Source organism: Petaurus breviceps, unplaced genomic scaffold (assembly GCF_028583685.1).
Source record: "Petaurus breviceps papuanus isolate PSGF00001 unplaced genomic scaffold, PetGlider_PUasm1.0 186, whole genome shotgun sequence".
Lineage (NCBI taxonomy): Eukaryota > Metazoa > Chordata > Mammalia > Diprotodontia > Petauridae > Petaurus > Petaurus breviceps.
Genome location: NW_027185798.1, coordinates 15,631,728 through 15,654,735, shown reverse-complemented (window position 1 = coordinate 15,654,735; position 23,008 = coordinate 15,631,728). Strand labels below are relative to the sequence as shown.

Sequence of the window (23,008 nt, the reverse complement as noted above, 5' to 3'; positions counted from 1 at the left end):
AGGCATGGGGTCAGTAGTTGCTGGTGTCTTTTAAGATACTTTTAAAAAGGATGATCCCTGATCTCTCCCATTCCCACAGAATCTTCAGTAAAAATAAGCTCCCTAATAAACAACCCCATATGATGTTTGTAGCCTGGAAGGGATGGAAAGAGAGTAGGGGCCCAGGAATAACTATCCCATCCCATCCCTTCCCCAGTGCCTTGCACACAGTGGGTGCCTAATAAATGCTAAATGTTCATTAAGCTAAATCTGCCCCGCCATACAATAGAGAGAATGGTGAACATGAACATGAATAATAGCCCAGATACTTAGCTATGTGACCTTAGGCATTCCTACCATGGGCCTCAGTTTCCTCATCTGTAAAATGAAGGGGGTTAGACTAGATGACCTCTAAGGTCCCTCCTAGCTTTAGCTAAGCCAACTCGCCTCTCCTAAAGGAGAGTTTCCTTCCACATGTACCAAAATTTACACTAATTACCTCACATGGGGGTCAAAAGGAAAGGGTTTTTTTAAAAAAAAAAAAAAGCAGGTGGATGGAAATTATTATTAGTTATATATTCCTATAATTTATAATTATCATCAATTATATAGTCATATATTTATGTAGTATATACTTAATAATTATTATTGTTTTCAGGCCACTTCAGAATTCAAAGTTTATGGCTTCCTTAAAGGGGTCATTAGAAAATGAACTCCCACATGGGAGTGGGAGTGGGGGGAGAGGGTCAGAAGCCCTCAGTCCCTAATTCTGGCTTTTACACTAACCACTCTGGTGAGCTAGGGTCAATATTTTCATCTCTTGGGCCCATTTTCTTCTGTATTGAATGGGGGAGCTCTAAATGTCCTTCCATTTCCACAGTTTTCTTTATGGCCCTGTCCCTTTTCATCCATCTACAAACCTGAATCCAGTCCCTTATGGCAGCTTCTCCGGCCAATGTGGGGGATTGGGAGAGAACTCTGATGGGGCATCCAGCATCCCTGCTGACCTGGGAGGCTGTGGGGGAGAGTTGAAAGAGGGCTGGTGCTCAGCCTATGGTGGAACCTTCCCAGCTCATACTGCTCTGATCAGCCAGTCGGACACACTGTACCTTGATCCTGACATAGTGGTGTCCTTTTGGTCATCTGAGCGTGAAAGACAATCACCAACTATATTTGGGACCAGAGGATTCAAATCTTGGTTCTGCTACTTAGCTATGTGACCTTGGGGCAACCTCTCATCATCTCTGAGTCTTGGTTTCCTTAATTGGAAAATGGGGGGTGGAGGAGTTGGATGAGACAGGCTTGAAGGTCCCTTCCAGCTGTAATTTAATTATCTAGTGATCCATAGAGAGTGTCTCAGAGCCCTCTCTGTGCTGTCATTTTCCTGCCTTTGTGACTTGTTGGATCTGACCCTATGGGTAACATGGGAGCAGCAGTGGGCACACCCCTGGTGATTTCTCCAAATGACACATCGTGCCCCACTGACCCCCCTCTCCCCATCATCAACGTGGGTGAACTGACTTGTTCTCTCAGAATATTTTGACCTCTGCCAGTGTAGACACCAGCCCCCTTTTCTATTATAGGCATAGCCTGGAGGCGACTGCTGTCATCGAGGGCCAGGGATGAACCGACCTCAGAGGACCAGGTGCCCCTACGAACTTTCAGCGCCTGAAGATGGGAATGGCTAGTGTGGCAGCACCTGGAATCAACTGCAGAGGCCAAGGAGCCCAGAGCTGGAACCGAGGCCACCACTGTGCTGACTCATGCTGGGGGAGGAAAGCCCCTCTCCCTGTGTTCCTGGTGCCTGACTCTAGAAGTACCTTATATGCAGGGGCCCCCAGGGGTTTTCATGCTCAATTCTTCTTGTGGTGTTAGAGCCCAGCTGCCTTAGACGCTTAGGCTAGGATGGAATCCTGCCTCTGCTGCATAACACACCAGGGTGACCTTGGATAAGTCACTTCCCTTCCTCTGTTTCCAACCTGTAAAAGGCAGATTAACCTAGATGATCTTGAAGACCTGTTCCAATGTTGAGTCTATCTTATGATCTGCAAGGCAGCTAGGTGTCAGCTGGAACTGGGAAGACTCAAGTTTGAATCCTGACTCAGGCCCTTGCTAGCTGTGTGACCCTGGGCAAGTCAAATAATCTTTCTGAGCCTCAGTTTCCTCATCTATAAAATGGGGATAATAGCACCAACCTCACACAGTTGTTGTGAGGGTCTAATGAGATGATATATATATATATATATATAAGGTCCTTTGCAGACCTCAAAAGCCCCATAGAAATGCTAGCTTTTACTGGGCTTATTATTAGTAGAAGTATTATTAGTCATGTAGTAGTAGTAGTAGTAGTAGTAGTAGTAGTAAGTAGTAGTGGTAGTAAGCAGCAGCAGCAACAGTAGCAGTAGTAGCAATAGTAGTAGTAGTAGTAGTTGTGGCAGCAGCAGCAACAGTAGCAGCAGCAGCAGCAGCAGCAGCAGTAGCAGTAGCAGCAGCAGCAGCAGCAGTAGCAGTAGCAGCAGCAGCAGCAGCAACAGCAGCAGTAGCAGTAGCAGTAGCAGCAGCAGCAGCAACAGCAGCAGTAGCAGCAGCAGCAGCAGCAGCAGCAGCAGCAGTAGCAGTAGCAGCAGCAGCAGCAGCAACAGTAGCAGTAGCAGTAGTAGTAGCAGCAGCAGCAGCAGCAACAGTAGCAGTAGTAGCAATAGTAGTAGTAGTATCTGCATGGTACAGTACAAAAAAACTGCTGGATTTGGAGGAAGAGGTCCTAGACTCTGCTATTTACTTGTGTGCCTTTGGCTAACTCATTTCCTCTTTCTGTTCCAAAATGAGGGGGTTGACATTGACCTCAAATTCCGATCCTGTGGGGGGGGGGCTCCCCAAGTCAATCCTCACCTGGCCTCAAGAGCCTGAACCACCGGGGTGGACCTGGGGACAAGATAAAGGGATGAGGACCCCACTGTCATTCTCAGGAACTGAGAGACTACAGCCCTGCTGGGTACAGGGCACTCATGCCAGGGCAGGGCAGGTGTTCAGGCTGTGTCTACACACAGAGTTGAGAATGCAGGTAATCCACTTTCTAAGTGTGTGTAGACATAGCCTTCCCAAACAAAGATGTACTAGAAACTGACCGCCCAGGGGAGGCAAGATGATGTATGTGGAGAGATGGTTATAAAGCAGGGGATACTGGGTTCCATGAGGTGGGGATGGTCTGGTAGCCCCTAAACTGCAAGTTCCCTCAGGGCAAGGCCTAAACACCCTTTGATCTCCCCTAATGTCTAACGTACTGGACAACCTCGTACTTCAAAGGTGCCTGGTGTCATTAGTGAATGTGCCCCCTCCACTGAGGGAAGCATCCATCTTAGTAAACCTCCTCATGAGTTGTGGTGACCACAGGAAGCCAGCACCTGGGAGCCAGCACGCTGGTGAGGAGCTCTTTTCAGTTGAACAAAGTTAACTTGTCCTCTGGAGAGCCCTGGGAGGACCTTCCAGAGAATGACCTAGAATGTAAGCCCAGGAGAGCTGAGCTATTCCTTTCTCTTGTTTCTTTTGTACTCTCAGCCCCTAGAACAGTACCTGGCACTGTATTGGTGCTTCATAAATGCTGGTCAGTTGGCTGTGTGACGTAGCCTTCAAATGATCTCCATAAGGCAATGAGGCTTTGTAGGAGGCTGTTAGTGGAAATAGAGCCCATAATGATTAGTCAAATGAAACTCCTGAGCCTGGCATTTAAAGCCCTTATAACGGATCGGACTCCAACCTAACTTTCTCGGCTTACTCCATGCTTTACCCACTCTCTACTCCAGCCAAACTGGATTACTAGCTGCCTCCTCCAACTGACATTCCAGCTAAAGCCTGGGCATCCTGACCACATCACGGCTTCCCAGGTCCTGGGCCCCTCAGCTGGAAGGGGTGCTCCCTCCTCCCATTCTCCTGGAGTTATCTGGAGCTCTTCTTTGCCTTCATCTTCCTGAATTGTGTACATATCATTTTCCTTCAAACAGACTATAAGGTCTTTGAGGGAAAGATCTTTGTCATTTCTTGTCTTTGTATCTTCAGGGCATCATAGCACAGTGTCTTGTACTTAGTAGGCATTGAATAAATTTGTATGGATTTGAATCAATTAATATATGTAATACATAGATCATGCAATAAATTATGGAATTAAATTCTAATCAATCACCCGCTCTCTGTGATGACTTTTAGATCTACGTGTTTCAGCGAAATCTCTCCCCTCTGCTGTACTGCAGCATCACTCTCTGCCTGTTGGGTACCTCCCCCAGAAGTCAGTATTTCCAAGTCAGAACTCTCTATCTCCCTCCCTAACCCTGTCCCGCTCCTCCCAATGTCCTTATTTCTGTGGAGGCACCAACATCCTTCCAGGGACCCAGGTTTGTAACCTTGGAATCCTCACTCCCAATATCCAGTCATTTGGCCGAGTCTTGTCTGTTCTTTTCTCTCCTTACAGAGGTCCCATAGTAGGTGCTTAATAAATGCCTCTTGTTCTCTCTCACCACACTAGTTCATTCTCTCATATGCATTGTTACAACAAAGGGCCTACAAACTGGCCCTCCCTAATCAGTTATTCCCTCCTCCAATCAATCAATCCTCCAAATTAACAAAATAACACAAATCTGATTAGTTCACTTTTCTGCTCAAAGCTCTTTGGTGATTTCCTTTCTTTGGAGGTGACTTGCCCAGGGTCACATGGCTAGTTTTTGAGTTTGAATTTGAACTCAGGTCCTCCTGATTTCAGGACTGGTGCTCTATTTACCATGCCACCTAGCTGCCCCTTTGGTGACTTCCTATAGACAAAGATTTTATCTGTATCCTCAGTGCCTCTCACATAGTAGGTGCTTAACAGAGGTTTGTAGAAAGAATGAACAAATGTGACATCACACAAACACTCTTCTGTACCTCAAACCTATCCCTTCCCTCTCTGTCACAGCCAATACAAGTCTCCACAAGGCAGCTCAGCCTCACAGAAAGAATCCAGGGCAAGGAGTCAGAAAAGCTGCGTTCAGGGGCACGCTGGTAGAATGTTTAATAACTGGCTCTGTGGGGGGAAAACTGTCAAAGCAACTCACTTTAAAGTTTATAATTAACATTTTCTCCACCACTTTTTGATCGATAGAACAATAAATCAAACCTCTATTTATGGTCACACGGAACAATTTAGCAATAGCAGGTTGGAGAGACTTGGGTTCGAACCTGGGTTCTCCCTCTAATCCTCTGATTACCCCCATTAGAACATGAGCTCCTTGAAGGCAGAGCTTGCCTTACTTTTCTATTTTTATCCTTATTCTTAGCACAGTACTTGGCAAACAGTAGCTCCTGGGACTTAGTAAATGCTTACTGGCTGTTTTGCACACAGCAAGTTTAATAAGTCCTTCCTTTCTTTTTCCCTCCCTCCCTTCTTTCCCTATAAAGTGGAGCTCCTAGCGTCTTTGCCTGATGGAGAGAAGCCGCACTCCGGCCACGCCCCCTTCCCCCGCCCCACGTGGCTGGGGGCGGGATGGAGCGCGGGGCTTCGCGGATGATTCCATTCCAGTGAGCTCCCCTTCCGTCCCCCCCCCACCGCCCTCAGGAATGGTATGTCCCAGCACGTTAAGAACGGCGGCCGCCGCACGCTCGCTCTTTCTGCCGGAGTCGCCGCCATGGCTCAGTGCCTCGAGTTAGTGTGCGGGCGGGCCCAGTGTTGGCTTTCGAGCCGAGGCAGCGAAGGATGAGACACCCCAGCGGAAGGTAGGCTGGCCGACCCGGTGACAGAGACGAAAGCAGGCTGGGAGGGAGGGAGGAGGGACGGCCCGGGCCGAGGCCCGCTGTTCTCTGCGCCTGCGCGTGGCGTTTCCCCTCCCCTCCCCCACGGGGGGCACGCTCTGCTTCACTGCGCCTGCGAGTGAGCCAATCCTCGTTGGGCCCTCCTGGAGCCACGTGGGGCCATCCTGGTGTTTCCTAGACTCTGTCGGACTTAGGGGGCCCGGTAGCAATGCAGGGAACCCCAGATTTCGGAGTCGGATCAGCATTTGTCCAGAGTCCTGGACAGGTCACGTGTCCCGAGGCGCCTCAGTTTACCTACTTCTAAAGTGTGTGGGGGGAGGTCCAGAGGACCCATGAGGTCACACCTCTCTTGGGGGGCCCTGGGAGAGGGCCAGTGGTCCTTTGGTGTCAGGCCCTCGCCCCGGGTGTAGCAGAGGCGACCCCCGAGGACCACCCCAATCGGTCCCCTGGATCTGCTGCGGAGTGATGAGAACCCAGGATAGGAAGTGCCGTCAGACGCGATAGCTGACGATAGCCTTGGCTGGTGCCTGACCCGCAGCCCGCCCCGGCCGGCTCCCCCGAAGGGGCCCAGCCGGCGGCCGGACCCAAGCCCTGTGCTTTCTTCCCCTGGTGGGAGGTGAGCCGCGGAGCGCAGCGCACCTGGAGAGGCTGCTGGTGCGGGCTTCCGCAGGTAGGCATTTGTCTTTCTCCACCGCCTTAGCCTTCAAATTTCTTCAAAATTCAAAAACTCCAAAATCTGGCAGTCCCAGGGACTAGCGGAAGTGGAGCCCGTGCCTTGTTTCTTTTGGAATAACTAGACTTTCTGGTATGTGCCTGGCATTTAGGGTTAATTGGCCAACTGACAAGTAACCAAAGTTGTGTTATTCGCTTCCTGAACAGTTAAACCCTAACTTGATCCCCCTGGGATAGTGTTTATCAGAAAAAAGAGTGCTTTGGGGGCCCCATCTAAGGCTTTTTATGAGACAAAATCTGAACAGCTGGAATTACTGACTGGCAGACTGGCGGTGCTGACCAGGTTTTGTTCTGATTCAGCTTGGAATTTAGCTGTTTGTCCCTTAGCGCAGGAGCCACAAAGTCATGGTTTTTGTTTTTTCCTTTTTCAGGAAGGTGGATGCTTCTCAGCATGTGGTAAGTACTTTTTATGCTGATCTTGCACAGTCTTGGCTTTTAAATTGGCAACAATCTTAACCCAACTCTGTTCCTGAGAGTTTTTGAAGTTGCTACTCAGGCAGTGAAGTTATCTTGTTAAGTTTAAGGTAGTCTAATTAGGGGGGTTAATTAGTTTAGTATTAAACCTATCCCAGAAGCTGGAATTCCTTTCAGATTCAGTGCCCTTAAATGCCTGGCTCACTGATTGATTGCAGGGCTTTTGGTGCAGAACAGAAGGGTTTGGGGTTTTTTTGGCTGTTGATGATGATACCAACTCAATAGGAAGTGCCGTCAGATGCGATAACTGACGATGAACTTGATCATGTCTGAGGGCAGCCAAAGTAGCCTAGCCACACTTGAATTTTAGCAGTTTTCTTGTGTTCTTCCTTAGTAATGCTTTTTTTCTTTTCTCTCCTACCTCCAGTAATGAAGAATCCGTGTGATAATGAAATCAGTTACATAGCAGTGTCATGACCAGCAGCCCACAAGGAGGTAAGACTTAGAATAGATACAAAGGTACTAAATTAAAACTGATATTCTAGCAAGATATTAAATGATGAAATTCACCCAAAAAGCTGGAATTACCGGCAGATTGTTTGGTGGTGAGCCTAAGGTTTTCTGATTGTATCCTTGGTCATAAATAAGAATATTTGGTGTGGTATGCAATGAAGCTAATATATATTCTTAATTGTAGGCCATAAAAGACTGTTGAAAGATTTGGAGAGAGGCCTGAATGAGATGGCGTTGATGCTGTTTGGAGGAGATGCTGAAGACTTTTGCTTTGAGTGACAAACATTGTTTGGGTTTCATGAAATTTATTTCCAGTTGCTTAGCAGAAATGTTTTAGGATGGTGTTTGATAATATATTGTTTACTGTAAACTTTATGCAAAAAGGTTTAATTTAGTCTAGCCTACATTTGAGTGAAAGCTAAAGTTGTGATTAGCATTAGAGGCCCTTGGGACCTTGGTGGTGTCAGCCTGGTAATCAGCATTCTGACCCTTGGGCATGACCTTAGCTTTGTATACTTTGGAACAGAAATGTTAAAAAAAAAAAAGTAATAGTTGGTTCAATTCTCTAGAATTGACACTAGCATGAGCAGAATTATAATTACTAAATCCATCCTTTGGTTTTCTCCGTCAACTCCCTGCTCCTCTTGCATTAAACTGACTTGGCAGCCCTTATCACCATCACTGAAATGGCAGCCTCAAGAGAGAAGTCACTGACAGACATTGAGGCCGAACATAAAGCTGAAGAACTGAAACAGGTAGATGACCTGTGGCATTGTTTAATTATAAAGAGTTGTAGCGCAACACAGTTTCAAAGAACATGGCTAAGCTGTTCTGAGCAGCTAAATGAACCGCATGGAGTTCAGTGTTGTGGTGCTAATTAAATTTCTTACCTGGGTGTGTAGAGTGTCGCCACTGAAGGCATTGATTGTATTAAGCTCATTTTAATTAAAATCATCAGAAAGCATGTTTTTGTGTTCTATAAAGTAATTATGGGCCCACCCACAAATAAAGTTGTGAACCTTGTGGCAAAAAATCAAACTAAAGCAAAGTTGGTTCTTTTCTTTTAATTGACTTGGGGATAAAACTCAGGTGATTGTGAACAAAAAAAGGTATTTAGGTGTCCTGGTTGTGGGGAGACATTCTGATAGTTTTGTTTACTGCTGGCCTTGGGGTGGTTTTCCATTAAAGTGTAGGCCTTCTTCCACTTGACAAGACAGCCTGGCTTTGCCTCTTGTAACAGCAGGGTGCTGGGTACTCTTCAGACTGGGACCTCCAGCCCACAGTTGGAAATGGAAAGGGGAGGGGCTTTGCAGGGATCCTGTGAGGAAGGGGTTTATTTGAATACTTAACAGAGGGGGCTCACTGGCTAGGCCTTCTACCACCAGCAGAGAACTGCTTCTGGCTGGGGTTGGAATGCTGACTCCCACCAGGGGGAGCTGTGAGTTAGTCAAGGAAGACAGACTTGGGCCATCCCCTGCCCCCTGGAATCTTGACTGGTTATTCCTATGGTAACCCAGACCTTCCCCCACCTTAATTTAGGATGGGTCTCAGGCCATGGATTGAATTAGGCCCTGGCCTGCTGAAGTGAGCTGATTGGATGCAGAAGCTTCCCCAGCCTTTGCTGGGAACAGCCTAGTAAGAACCAAGTGCTCCCATTGCTTCATCTCTGGGCACCCTTTTCTTTGTCATGTGCAGCCCCATCTGGGGCAGTGCACTTTGGAGCGCCCAAGGACTGCCAGCTTCTGTTAAGAAATGTGACTGAGGAAGCCATCTGTCCACTCTAGGAAATCCCAGTCCGGTGTTGTGCCTGAGGATACTGATAGCCACTGAGACAGGAGGATCTGAGGCCAGGCCTCTGCAACACCAGCTTGCAAAGCCCTTTGCACCCCATCACCCACCCCCTTAGTCCCCTGTTAGAGCCAGCAGCTGCTCTATATATATATAGGCATTCTGTTACTGGCCTTACACTTGGCCACCTCCACATCTGAGATCTGCTCTCTGGGCTCCTTTCTATGGGAAGTCACTGTGTTATGGCAGATTGGTAGTAATTTTTTCCTTTGACTCATTTTGCATCTCAACTTTAAACTGCTCCTAAGCCCCTTATTTTGGTGTAGGCAGAGCACTTATTAAAGTTGTGGCCAAAAGTGCAGACAGGCTAAGGAAAAGTGGAAGACATCCACCCAAGCTGGAAGGATCCGAGGGTGTTGGGTGAGGGGAGGGATGGATGCATTCTAGATGTGGGAAGATCCTCTTGGGTACAGGCACCAGAATGAGAGCCTTCCGGACTGGGGGCCTCAGACCATCCAGTCCAATCTCATTTTATACCCAAGAATGCTGAGCACCAGAGAGATGGCCCTGCCCATGCCTCTGGAGGGGAAAAGAGGCCGGAATCCAGTGGTACTAACAGTGGTGGCCAAGGAGTTTGGATCTCAGCTTGCCGAGCTGTGTGAATCATGGGCAAATTAATCCTACGGACCTCAGTTTGTGAGGGGTGGGATCTGGCTGGTCTCTGACCTTAGAGCCATGTGATAAGGGGGAAAGAAGAGAGGGGCCAAGGGAGGACTTAGCAGAGGTGGGGGCCCACTAGGGGAAGGAGAGGGGGCAGGGGCAATACATGAAAGGCGGCAGCGAGAAGGGCCCTTGGGTCCCCTTCAGCTGCCATTCCTTCCAGCTGTGTGCCCTAGGTCGGGTCTACTGGGGCCCTTCCTCATTCATCAGTCACAGGCTGCCAGTGATTGAGCATAGTGTCAAGGTAAGGTTTGAAGGGCCAGGTGGCTGGGCCTGGGATAAGGGAGTCCTGACCTGAGTTCCAGTCCCATCTCAGACAGTGGTTTGCTTCCCCTCATTGGAGTGATGTTGTGCCGATCCAGTGAGGTAATACATGTAACTGTAAATGTCAGCTGTGACAGACAAGCTTTGTTCTTTGCTCTGGAGGCCAGATCTAGGAACACTGGGTACAGGGTAGGGAGGCTAGTGAGTGTGTGTGTGTCTGCGTGTGTGCACGTGTGTGTGTGGTATAGGGTAGGGAGGGTATGTGTGCGTGTGCGTGTGTTGCGTTCCTCTTGGTCCGAATCATAGGTGGGACCCAGGGTACCAGCCCCAACTTTCCCCAGCTCTCCCACCACAGGGAGGACCAAGATGAGACAGGCTTTATCTCCTGCATCCTCTCCCCAAAGGCCCAGGCAGCAGCCAGCTCCCTGGTGCTCCCTCCTCCTCCAGAGCAATTAAGAGGAAGCTGAATAAGAGCCGGGCACGTCTGCAGAATCAGTATGCCAGTAACTGGCAGCTGCGGCCTTACCCAGCCTTGTCCATGGCCCAGGCTTCCGGGCAGGGGGAGACCAGAGACGGATGGTGAGGAATCCCCGTCTCCAGGTGCACTCTGCCTGGCTTCCCTGCTCTCTCCCCCTGAGGCCCAATCATCATTCTCAAGGGGAGGAAGCCACCCGCCTGGCTCCTGGCTAACTAGAGGGTCTCCAGGCTCTCGGCATCCCCCTTCTCCCTCCCCACACCCAGGGTGTGATGCCCAGGCACTGGAAGGCGGTCACATGAAGCAGCTGGGCCCTCTACGAAGGGGATGGGTTCAAATGGGAAGCAGGGAGGATGCAGGTGGGCATCCTGATGGAGGGCATCTCTTGCCCAGGGCAGCCTTCAGAAGAGGGGAGACTGCCTTTCCCTGCCTCCATCTTGGCTCTTCAGGCTGGACCCTCCAGTGCCTTTACACAGACTCCTTTCCCAATCCCTGGCCTCTCCCTCCCACTCCACACCCAAGTCGCCTTGTATTTACTGGATTTATATTTTGTGTGGGCCTCTGCGTGGCCATGCTGTCTCCCCATTAAAAGGTGATTGTCTCCAGGGCAGGGATTTTCAATTTTGTCTTTTTATCCCCAGCACAGATGTCACTTAAATTCGACCTTCTGCAGGAAGACTTTTCCAGTAGCCACAGTTGCTAATGATGCCTTTCCTTCTCGGCCTATCTTTTTATCTACTCTGTATATATCTTTCTATTTTGTTGTGTTGTTCTGCTGTGTCTGACTCTGTGACCTCGGCAGAGATACTGGAGTGCTTTGCCATTTCCTTCTCCAGCTCATTTTACAGATGAGGAAATTGAGGCAAACAGGGTGAAGTGATTTGTCCAGGGTCACACAGCAAGTGAGGCTGGATTTGAACTCAGAAAGATGAGCCTTTCTGATTCCAAGTTATGTGTTGTCTTTGCCATTAGCAGGGGGAACTACGGTTTTTTGCCTCTTTTTAAAATCTGTACTCCTTTACACATTGCCTGACTCATAGTGAGCTCTTGATCAATGCTTATGGACTGAAGCAGACAAACTGATTTAAGGGGCTCATTTAGGCCCTGGAATATCCAAGGGTGGCTTATCTGCATGAAGCCAGCATGGACCAGTGGCTTTCTGCCCCTCATTGTCTCCTCCCGAGCCCCTTTCCTGGTCAGCTTATACGCCTCACTTGACACTGTGGAAAGGATGGTCTTTAAGAGGCTCTGGACGGTCACACCTGAAATCCCAGGAGAGATCCAGGGCCCCTCTCATGTGAGGTGAGCCTCCCGACTCCTTCCCTGCTCACCCATCACCTTTCTGTCCCCAGTATCTGGGCCTCCAGTGACGAGCTCTTGGCCCAGTGTGAGGAGTTCCCAGCCCAAAGCCACCCTCTCTTCTCCTTGGGCCAGCTTTGCCAAAATGTCCCCATGTCAGTTAGCTCCTCACCTTACCAAATCGACATGCCCCTCTTCTTCCTTCCTATCAGAACACAAGATCCTTGAACACAGGAATTTATCTTGCTTTTTCATTTTTATTCCCAGTAATTCCTAGTAATCATTTAAAAACACTTCCTTCCTTCCTTTGTTCCCTCTCCCCATCTGGCAGGCCTGTATTCTCATCACATCCTTGTCCCCTCCTGCCCTGGGACCTGATGCATAGGACCCTGAATTTTTTAATTTCTAAAATGTGGGAAATGGATAAGATGGCCTCTGGAGCCCTTCCAGGCCTAAATCTATGATCCAGAGCTGCAAGAAACCCCAGAGACCATCTCTGGCTCAACCCTCTCATTTTACAGATGTGGAAACTGAGACCCAGGGAACTTATATGATTTGCCCAAGGTCATGAGGATAGTAAAAATCAGAGATCAGATTTGAAGTCAGGCCCTCTGATCCTCAAGCCAGTGCTCTTTCCAAAATACCAGGTACCTAGAGATAAGGGCAAGATCCTGCTGTGGCCTGGATTCCCACCTCAGGGCTAGTTTCTGTTTATTGACCCCAGGATTGACTTCAGGAACAGCAGCAGCCTCCCCCACCCAGCTGGAATAGCCCCCCTGTATTTCTGAGATGTGCCTTCCCTTCCCTTGCCCCCTAGTCTACACTGGCGAGCAGGCCCAGCCCAACCCAGCTGGTCTGACTGGGAACCACTGTGGACTGGGAAGGCCACACCGCATCTGGTGAGGGCGAGAGGTCAATGCAGATGGAACTGCGGAGGCCGCTTTTGATAGTTGCAGATGGGCTCGGGGCAACCCGGGGCACTCCTTACCCAGGCCGTGGGTGGGGAGCCTCTGCTGTGTTCCAGCTCCTGGCTCCCATATTCCCAGCCTTGGATGACGCTCAGGGATGGAGGGAGGGAGGACGAGACTCCTAGCGGTTGTTAGCGGCTGCAATCAGCTCCCCTTCATTTGCCACTTTGGGGAAGGAGGTGGGTGAGGGGGAGGCTCTGGCCTGGAAAGGGGCCCTTGGGAGCTCTTCTCATCACTCTCCATCATGAACCCAGACTGCAGTCTCTCTGAGGGTGCAGGTGGGAGGCGGCTGTCGGAGAGAAGCGGCCCCGGAGCTGCTGGCTAGGGTAGTGATGTGGGCAGGAGAGACAAGCTCTGAGTTGGTCTATGTGCAGGGGGTGTGTTGGGAGGACACTTTGTACCCCAAATCCCCTCCCCTCCAGGAATCACTAGACTCCAGCAGCAGCCCATCCTCCAGACGACCATTAGTCTATAACGAATGACATCAGCAGCTGACCCTCTAGGGAGACACGAAACTGGGGAAGCAGAAGAGGCCTAGACTCTTGCTGGCGCCTTTATTTCCAGCAAAGGAGAGGGACACTTCCAGCCTGGGTGGCTTTGAGGTCCGGTCGGGCCTGTTCACACTCAGGGTAGGAGAGAGAGTGACAGGGACAAGACAGGCCCCAGGCAGACTCTGGCGTGGGGAGGGACAGAGAGGAGAGCCACGGACAGGTCTTGAGCTCTGTGGGTACTGGGAAACTGTACAAAAGACAATCTTTAAAAAAAGCCCAAGTCAGCAATCGTCCGGCGCTGGGCCGAGCCTGTGCTGGGGGTAAAGACACTGAGACGGTAATGGGCTGGGGCTCACCCCCAGTCAACTCTGACCACCTGGGTTCTTCAGCAGCAAGGCCACACTGGGGGGAGGGGGTGGGATTCTAGAGCTGGGGCTCTGGCCTGGGAAGGGCAGTGGTTCTAGAGTGGCCAGGTGAGGCTCCAGAGCAGGGAGGGGCATTCTGAATCAAAGGACTTAGGTGAATTCAGGCCTGGGGTTTGGTCCCTAGAACGAGGGGGAGTGAGTAAACTGGATGTAGGGGATTTCCCTAGCTGGGCCCGCCTTCCCTTCTAAACCTCAGCACCCAAAGGCCATTTCTAGGGGGATGGATGCTTTTTCTTGTCCTCTTTTCGGATCAATCCCCATGGGTTCCCTTCTCCCCCACATTCCAGGGCCTTCTCTAGAAAAAAATGGATTTCTCAAACTCAGGACTGCTGGTCTCTTCAGGGTCAATGAGTCCCTCTCTATGCCCCTCCTCCTCGGACTTGGGTCCCAGTCCCAGCTCTGTCACTCCTAATGGGATCACAGACCAGAAGGAGGGTGGGTTCGAAGCTCTCTGAAATTCCTCCCCCATCACCGCATGAGCAGAAAGGCAGAGGACAGGGCTGGGACCCAGAGGAGAGGCCAGGGAGCACCCAGAAGCCAGTGATGACTTCTAAAAGGCAGACAACATCACAGGACAAACAACATGGGAGACAGGGATGAGGGATGTCAAGACAAGACCCTGGGAGGTGGACAGAGGTGGAAACCCAAGGGAGGGGCAATTGCTTAGTCCTCCCTCCCTGCCTGCTAGGGATGGGATACCATCCACTGGACTGAACCCCCCCAATCTGGGGGACCTGCCATGGGCACCCCACTCTACAAAGGGGTAAGGCCAGGATGTGTGGAAATAGGACAGGCCCTGAGAGGTCACCCCACCAGGGCTGCTTTTGCCTACCCTCCTCCACCCTCCAATGAGACCTATGTAAGGCTGATTGCTGTCCAGAGAGGAAGCTTCCTGGTGAAGTCATTGGTCAGAAGACACCCAGGCTACATCCCTCTGTACAGTTTTCCATACAAGTAACCCCTATCCTCTCCCTCCATGTCATGTCTGACTGACTATTGGGGTTGCAGATGCCTTCTCTACAAGGGGCTTGCTCAGTGTCTCGGCAGCCGGATGGTTCTCCCCAGAATCCTCCTCTCCAGGCATACTGTCCTCAGATTCCTCTCCCCCTACAGGCCCTTCACCCAGCTCCATTATGGTAGGGAGGTGGCCCTGTTTGGGGGAGCGCTTTCGGAGGCTGAGGAGGAAAGCTTGGGGCAGAGAGAAAATGTCTACGTTATTGCCCAAGTCAATCCATGTGACACATGGAAACTTGCTGATGTCCTTGAGGGTGTCGGTGAGGTCACGGAGCACAGCCTTGGTCAAGCGGTTGCCATTGAGGGCGAGAGTGGTGAGATGGGGCAGGGAGCTGAGGATGGGCAGCAGCCGCAAAACCATGTCGTCAGTGAGGTCAGTGAAGCCCAGTTCGAGGATTTCCACCTGGTCCCCGCAGCGCTGCAGGTAGGCTATTAGCCGCTCCAGGTCTCTTGACGACACGGAGATGCCCGACAGGTCCACCGTGTTGTCTGAGGGGGGCCCCAGCAAGGCCGCTTTCAGGCTGTGTGTAGGCAGAGAGAGACAGGAAGGTTAATAGAGGTATGGGCCCTGCTGTGGATGCTTGCTCTACTCCCACACCCTAGAGGCAGCAGTGGGCACCTGGGAGGCCAGGTGTGATGCCTCTTACTTCATCTTTCTTGTCATTAAAATCTAGGATCCTATGAGGTTTCCGACGAGTAGTCAATCTGCATTGATGGAGGGGATTTCTATACTGGGAGTCCCCAATGCCAATGAGATCACAGGTCTGAATTGTACTCCCACGTGAAAAAATGTTATTATTTTGATTATTCATTCCACTCAAGTCCTTCTCTGATATCTTAACACAGCAAAGAGCTGACTGGGCTCTGAGAGGCTTTTGGAGGCAGAAGAGAAAGCTGGTGGATGCTTGCCACACTGGGGAGGCTTCTTGTATGGTCTCAAGAAAGAATGGACCTGCTCATGAAGACAAGCTTCTGCTGGGGCGGGTATGGAGAGAGGGCCTCATACCTAGGACACTGGCCCCGGTGACCCATGAGCCCATCTATGAGGTTGTGGCTGTGGGTATGTAACAACAAGAAAGCAGCCCCTCTCGCCTCCCCACATTCGAGGGGCTGACATTATTCTCTGGGCTCCTCCTCAGATCTCCCAGAGCACTTTGCTGCTATCTATTGCAATTCTTTTTATATTTTTATATTTGTCTTTTGTTTTTTAACTTCACCTTCATTTCTGAATCCTTCCCTATTCCTCTCCCAAGCAAGCCATCCCTTGTAAGAAAGATCAAAAAAGAAAATGGGGCGTGTGGGGGGGGAAACAGGGCAACCCCCCAAAGCTAACACAGATTCATGTCGCAGGCCTGGTAATGTTCCACATTGCTAAGTCCCTGCTTCTCCAGTGAAAGGAAGGGAGAAGGCTCACTTTCTCAGCTCTTCTCTGGGGCCAAGCTTGGTCGCCAGGTGAGTTTATTTCTTATCTTAGTATATTACCTGAGCTTGGAGCACAGCCCACACTATACTGTGAGGGCCACAAGGGCAGGGGCCACATTTTATCCTAGGGAGGCTGCTGAGACCTGGGGAAAAGTGCTTGGAGATCCGAGGAAGGAGCAGTCATTGCAAATCCATTGGAGGAGAGGGGAGAGAACAGTGCGAACCCTAGCTGGGGTCCCCTGGGTGGAGGTAAGGGTGGACATTGTGAAAACCTCCTAAGTGCTGGGCATTCTACCCAGAGGCGTGGACTATTGTGGGATGGGAATGGGAATGGACAAGGCTGCTCACTCTGGGCTGTTTCTGCCTGCGCTGGCTCAAGAACAGAGGATTCAGCTTACTTCTCAGTCCTGAGCTGAGGCTTTTGGGGCAGCCAGGGGTTAGTGGGTGCTGTTGCTAGAGTTGATTTCACCACTAGAGGGCATTTCAGCCACATCTTGGTCCATCACCTGGGATGGGCAGGCCAACTTGGGCAGGCAAACTCCTCCAGCCCTAAACCGCCTGGGAGGGCAAGAAGCCCTAGGAAGCCTTCTCTGACTGCACCCCACTCCCAGGCCTCAGCCTTCCTACCTCTGAACTGCGTACAACTGGTCTTGTCTGGTTTTCTAACACGTGTGACTGAGAGCATCTGTGTGTCCCCAGGCAGATGGGGAGCTTCTGGACTGAGGCTGTGTGGTCCTGGACAGATAAATCACCCTCCCTGCACCTTAGCTTCCTCCTCTACAAAGTGAAGGTGCTGGATTTTATGGTCCTTTTTTGGATCTAGGGGGAACTTTGCTAGTGCAGTCCAGTTTCCTTGAGATGCAATTTGGTGTGGCAGATGAGTGCTGGGCTTGGAGTCTGGAAGATCCAGGCTGAAATCTCACTTCTGAGACTGATTAGTCATGTCAAATCACTTAACCCATGCCTGCCTCAGATTCCTTATCTGTAAGATGAGGTAGCACCTGCCTCAATGGTAGATGTGAAGCTCATGAGGGGTTTGTAGATTTTGGTGATGATTATGGTGGCTGTTATCATAGATCTCCACACAAAACTCTTTCCTGGCCCTTTATGGGATGTTAAGTCTAAGTGATTCCCAGGAGAAGCAGCCTGGGAGGGTGACTGTTCCTCACAGCCCCCAGGGGTCTAGCTGAGAGCCATCAAGGTCATGGGAAGCCAAGCAAGCCTTCAGCTCCCACTTCCTGGCCTTAGGAGAGGACGGTCCCTTCTTTGGCCCAGATAGGAGGCTCTGGAAACGCAGTCTGCTGCACATTCCTATCCTGGGCCTTCCAGAGAAGGTCCTGCCCCCTTTTAGCCTCTCAAGAGGGAACAGCCCCAGATTAGGGCCTCATATTCTAACAGTAATGATAAGAACAGCACCAGCCCTTCCCCCACTGAAATGACCTCGTATCTACTTTGTATAGACAGCATGTCCCAAAAGTTGGTGACATTTTGTTTTAACAGCCTAAAGGCACGGCCTAGAATACAGCAGGTGATTACTAAATGTTTGCCGAATGACTGATCACTCACACGTGTAAAGGCCTTGAATTTTATAATAACAACTGACTATTTACAGAGTGAAATGCTTCACAGATATCACCTCCTCTGGTCAGCCATCCTGTGGGGCAGGTGATGTCTCTACCCCCTTCTTACACCTGGAAAAACTGAGGGGAAGTGGTCTTGTCCAAAGTTGTCCAGCTAAATGTGGGCACATGTTTGCAGGACCTCACAACTATAATCAACAGCATGTTGCTTGCTTTCTCAAGGGGTGGGGGAAGAAAGGAGGAAGGGAGAGAATTTGGAACTCAAAATTTTAAAAAATTAATGTGAATTTTAAAAAATGTAATTGGGAGGGGCAGCTTGGTGGCACAGTGATTATAGTACCGACTCTGGAGTGAGGAGGACTTGAGTTCAAATCTGGTCTCAGACACTTAACACTTGTGATCTTGGACAAGTCACTTAACCCCAATTACTCTGCCTTCCCCCCTCCAAAAAAAAAGACCAAAAAATGTAATTGGGAGTATTTAACAAAACAAATAAAACAATATTTATAAAAACACAAAGTTGTACAGCTTATTAAGCACAGAAGCCGAGAAGACCCCTGTCTACGAGACTCAAAGTGCAAGGAAGAAGGGGTGAGGAGAGGCCCAAGGCTGTTCCTACGATCCCACACTCTGTCTGTCTCTTGGATCTCCTTGTTTAAGAAGATGGTCATGGCACTTAGGACCCCGATATGCATTCATTCATTAACCACACATTTATTCAACACCTCTTTTTCAGCAAAGACACAGATACCCCTTCCCAACCCACTCTCAGCCCCAGCTTCTTCTCTAGGGATAAGCCAGGCACAGAAACCCCATCTGTGCTAAGAAGGGCACAGAGTACTACGAGATCAAAGGAGCCAAAGGTCACTTCCAGCTCCGAGAGGGTGGCCTCGAAGGCTGGGCAGAACTTCAACAGGTGTGGAGCTGGGGAGAGGGGTGCCGTAATGGCATCAGTCCACGTGTTCTGAGGATGGCAAATAGTCCACTGAATCCTAGCTCCTGGAAACAATCTCACAAGGCCATAGGCCAACCCTCTGGTTTTACAGAAGAGGAAAATGAGACCCATAGATGTGAGGGGACTTAGGATCCTAGCTTTAGGGCTGGAAGGGACCTCAAAGGCTATATAGGCAAACCCCTTTATTTTACAGTGTGGGAAACTGAGGCCCAGAATGGTTAATGGAAATTACTTGCCCAAGGTTATAAAAGGTAGTAAATAGAAGAGGCAGGATTTGAACCCAGGTCCTTTGATTCCAGATATAGTTTTGTTTCTCCACTTGGTGTGTGTGTGTGTGTGTGTGTGCGTGTGTGTTTGTCTGTTTTTCTGTCAGGGGGAAGGGAACAAGAGGCCATCAGGATTAGAGATAAGGATGAAAAGGGAGGGTGGGGGTCAAATGCTTAACGCCAGGGATCTGAATTTTGCTGAGGAGGAGATGGGAGCCATCGAAAGGTTTTGAGCTGAGGAGAGATGAGCTAACATCTGTAGACAAGAATGTTAAATCTGGCAGTAGGGTGAAAGGGGGGGAATCCTGAACGGAGGGTAGAGATGGGTAAGGGCCCATCTGAAAAGGGAATGGCCCTGGGATGTGTTCTAGGGACAGCAAATGCCCCATGACAGCACAGACTTGAAGCTAGAAGACTAACCTAAGTCAGGGATTTACAGCTAGAAAGCTCACCTAGAAAGTGTCTCAGCTTGGCGGGAGCCCCAGGCTCTGGTCCCAGCTCCACCACTAACCAGCCAGCTGGGTGACCCAGTAAATCACTTCTCTTTTCCATAACACGGGAGTGGTGAGTTATGTGATCCCTGAGATTCTCTGGTTTTAGGGGATCTCAGAGCTTTGGGTCACCATGAGGGGAATGTCTCCATATCTACATGGGAGGTTGGGGGGTAGAAGGAATGTATGCCTTGGTTCCACACACCCCAAGGGATATAAACCAACATCTGGCTAGGAAGGAGAGGGGGAGGGGCCTCTCTCCAGAGTCCCCCCTCCTCTCAAACCTCTCAGGATGCCTCCTGACCCACTCTCCACTCTCCTTCTCTCTTCCTTTTTTGTCACCTGGATCCCAAAATAAGCTCTCGGCCCTGCCCCTCCATCGCCCAACCACATGTCCCTGCCAAGTGAGTCATCAGGAGGAAATGGATGCTGGAGGAAGAAGCAGCTGCTTTTGGTGCTGAGGGGGTTTCTTGAGCTCTGCCTGCTCTGTGTACAGCCCTGGGCAACCCTCCCACCTTGCTGAGGATTGTGCTAGCCCCTGGCACACAGCTCTGCTCTGGGGAGAAAGGGCAGTCTGCTGGGCCACCCAGACATCATCTCCCCTAACCTCCCCCCCCATTCACTTCTAGGCCCCTTGTCATCTGGCTCCAAGGCATTTTCTCAGTCTGAAACCTTCTTGACCTTGCCGTGGCTGTTGGACGCTATGGACCAAGCTGTCCTGCAGAACAGGAATCTTTTGGGCTCCATGATCATGCCTTCTCCTAGTTTTCCTTCTGCTTAACTGTTCCTTCCTGGTCTCTTTTGCCAGACCAGGACAAGCCTTAGGCCAGAGGTGGCATTGGAATTGAATTTTTTTTTGCTTTTTTTTTTGGAGGGGGGAGGTCAGGGCAATTGGGGTTAAGTGACTTGCCCAAGGTCACACGGCTAGTAAGTGTTAAATATCTGAGATCGGATTTGAACTCAGGTCCTCCTGACTCCAGGGCCAGTGCTCTATCCACTGAGCCACCTAGCCGCCCCTGGAATTGAATTTTAAAGGAACACAAGGAATGTACCGTTAGGTGACACAGTGGACAGAGGGCTGGACCTGGAGTCAGGAAGACCTGAACACAAATCCTGCCTCTTGCTAGCAGTGTGACCCTGGACAAGTCACTTAATCTCCCTCAGCCTCAGTTTCCACTTCTGTAAAATGGGAGTTTTAAATAGTACCTATCTCCCAGGGTTGTTGTGAGGATCAAAAGAGGTAGTATTTGTAAAGTGCTTTTTAAACCTTAAAGCACTATGTAAAAGCTATTATTATTATTATTAATAGTAGTGGTGGTGGTGGTGGTGGTAGTAGTAGTAGAGGTAAGGAGGGAATGAACATACCATGGAGGGTACTGGAGATAGTAGATGACATGCAAAGTCTGTTAAATAAGGCCAGTTTGGCTAGGCTGAAGAGTGAATCAAGGCAAGTACAGATGATGAGGTTGGAAAGTCAGATTAGAACAAGGTTGTGAAGGCCTTTATGTAACACACAGAGGAGCTGGTATGGGATCCCAGAGACAATTGGGAGCCAGTGATGTTTCCTGAGCAGGGTCAGACCTATGCTTTAGGCATACTCCATGGACTTCCACAAAGTGCAAGGCTCAGGGTTCTTGGTGAGTGGATCTGAGCCTCCTTTGCCCTTCTCTGACATACTGTGACTGGCTTTGGACCAACGGGAGCCTCTCCCCTGAAACAAGACGGGGACAGGACCTGGAGCAGAATGGACACGTGGGATAGGAGACAGAGATCCCAAACATTAAGAAAGGTCACTGACTAACCTGGACAGGCATGGTGTGTCCTAGAAGGCAGGTGAGAGAAGGTTTCTGAGTCAGAAATAAAGTCTGGCCAGAAACTCTGCTGTTCCTTCCAGGGGGTAGAGGGCCAAGGGAAGGAAGAGGGACCCACAGAACCCCTGGTTCCTAGAAGGGACCTTGCAAACCATGCAGGCCAAGTCCCTCCTTTGACCCAGAAGGAAGCTGGGAAGTCACTTGGCCAAGGTTAGCGATCAGAAGCAGAGCCTGAATATGAAGGGGCTCTTTTTTTTTGGGGGGGGGATGGTGTTTGACAGGAGGAAATCAGAGGAGTTAGGATAGGTCCAAATCACCCAGTAAATCAATAGATCAATAAGCATTTGATAAGCAGTTCTTTGTACTAAATGCTGGTGATAGAAACATAAAAAGGAAACACCCTGCCCTCAAGGAGCTTACCTTCTCTATCAGAGAAAACACTGGGTACTCGTGTAAATCAACAAAATAAATGCACAGAGATTTGTGGTGGGGAGGCCCTAGCTGCTGGTGGGAAGGGAGGCCTCTTGGAGGAGGCTGTCTTTTGGCTGAGCTCTAAAGTTAGCTAAGAGTTAAAGAGGCAGAGGGAATGAGGGAGTACATTCCAGGCAGGAGGCACAGCCATTACAAAAACCTGGAGACTGGAGATGGAACAGTAACAAGACTTCCTGGTTTGGGGGGACCACAGACGTATCAGGGGAGGAGTGTGGGATCAGCCTGGAAAGGTCATTTGAGCCAGTTTGGGGAAGACTCCCCTAGCCTGTGCCCAGCCCTGCTCCAAGAACCAGAAGCCTGGCTGGGCTGGGATTTGTGGGACATGATGGGTCTGAGTCAGTGCAACCTTAGACACACTCCTTGGGCAGCTACACAGGCTGGACACTCACACATTCACATCCACGCTGATGGAACTGGTTCTAAGTCACCATCTGGATTCCGACCTGGACGTGCAAACACAAACTCAAACATGTACCAGCTCCCTGTCTCCTCTCCTCCATGGTTTTCTACCTCTCACATATGCATACACGCCCACACACATGTGTCCTGCTTTAAGAAAATCCGAGTCTGTGCATGAAGATCCAGGTTTACATCATAGGAAAGTAGGGGAATGATAATTTCACGAAATGATTTCATTGCTTTACAAAAGGTCAGAGCATCTGACCAGATAAGACTGTGTGTCAGGGGCCAGGCAGAGGAGGGGCAGCATGCTTAGTGAATGGAGACAAGTCAGGGAGACCTGAATTCAAGTCCCACATCTGATATGTGTGTGGATGTGTGACCCTGAGCTAGTCACTACCCCACTCAGAGCTCTAGGCTATTTTCCAAGAGAGGATGACAACCTGCATCAGAATTTCTTACCAATGAAATCCTAGATCCAGGCTCTGTCCCTGTTCCCAAGCCTTGCATCCCCTTCAATGCCCAGATTTTGTTTTCTATCCCATAGAAGGTTTGATTCACAGATACATGACATATTCACGACTCTGGAGGAATCCCTCCTTCCTTCCCCTGATATGCAAAGCAAGGCTCCTTCCCATACAACTCGAAGTCACACTGGGACACGTAGATCACATGCTATCAACACTGATTGCCTCTCTGGACCCCTCCCCTCTGCCACCCCCCTCCTCCCTCCCC

The 23,008-nt window shown here is 50.0% G+C and overlaps 2 protein-coding genes, 1 long non-coding RNA gene and 3 other non-coding genes across 6 annotated transcripts in view; 5 read left to right on the top strand and 1 right to left on the bottom strand.

The window, feature by feature from the left end:
• Positions 1 to 4,152, top strand: part of TRPV2 (transient receptor potential cation channel subfamily V member 2) — a 43,608-nt gene extending 39,456 nt beyond the window's left edge. The window contains exon 16 of the mRNA XM_069089578.1: positions 1,563 to 4,152. Within this exon, the coding sequence (XP_068945679.1) occupies positions 1,563 to 1,651 (89 nt within the window). The 3' untranslated portion in view covers positions 1,652 to 4,152. The remainder of the gene's footprint in view (positions 1 to 1,562) is intronic.
• Positions 4,153 to 5,564: 1,412 nt separating this feature from the next.
• On the top strand, positions 5,565 to 8,461 carry LOC138162424 (uncharacterized). Its single transcript, XR_011168631.1, has 4 exons — positions 5,565 to 5,718; positions 6,858 to 6,882; positions 7,328 to 7,395; positions 7,598 to 8,461. It is a non-coding gene; the product is annotated as an uncharacterized lncRNA (long non-coding RNA).
• Positions 6,213 to 6,287, top strand: LOC138162967 (small nucleolar RNA SNORD49). The gene has a single exon (XR_011168765.1). It is a non-coding gene; the product is annotated as a small nucleolar RNA SNORD49 (small nucleolar RNA).
• On the top strand, positions 7,161 to 7,235 carry LOC138162966 (small nucleolar RNA SNORD49). Its single transcript, XR_011168764.1, has one exon. It is a non-coding gene; the product is annotated as a small nucleolar RNA SNORD49 (small nucleolar RNA).
• LOC138162972 (small nucleolar RNA SNORD65) lies at positions 7,455 to 7,527 on the top strand. Its single transcript, XR_011168770.1, has one exon. It is a non-coding gene; the product is annotated as a small nucleolar RNA SNORD65 (small nucleolar RNA).
• A 3,735-nt stretch (positions 8,462 to 12,196) lies between the features above and the next one.
• Positions 12,197 to 23,008, bottom strand: part of LRRC75A (leucine rich repeat containing 75A) — a 117,185-nt gene continuing 106,373 nt past the window's right edge. Inside the window, exon 4 of the mRNA XM_069089577.1 lies at positions 12,197 to 15,378. Within this exon, the coding sequence (XP_068945678.1) occupies positions 14,823 to 15,378 (556 nt within the window). The 3' untranslated portion in view covers positions 12,197 to 14,822. The remainder of the gene's footprint in view (positions 15,379 to 23,008) is intronic.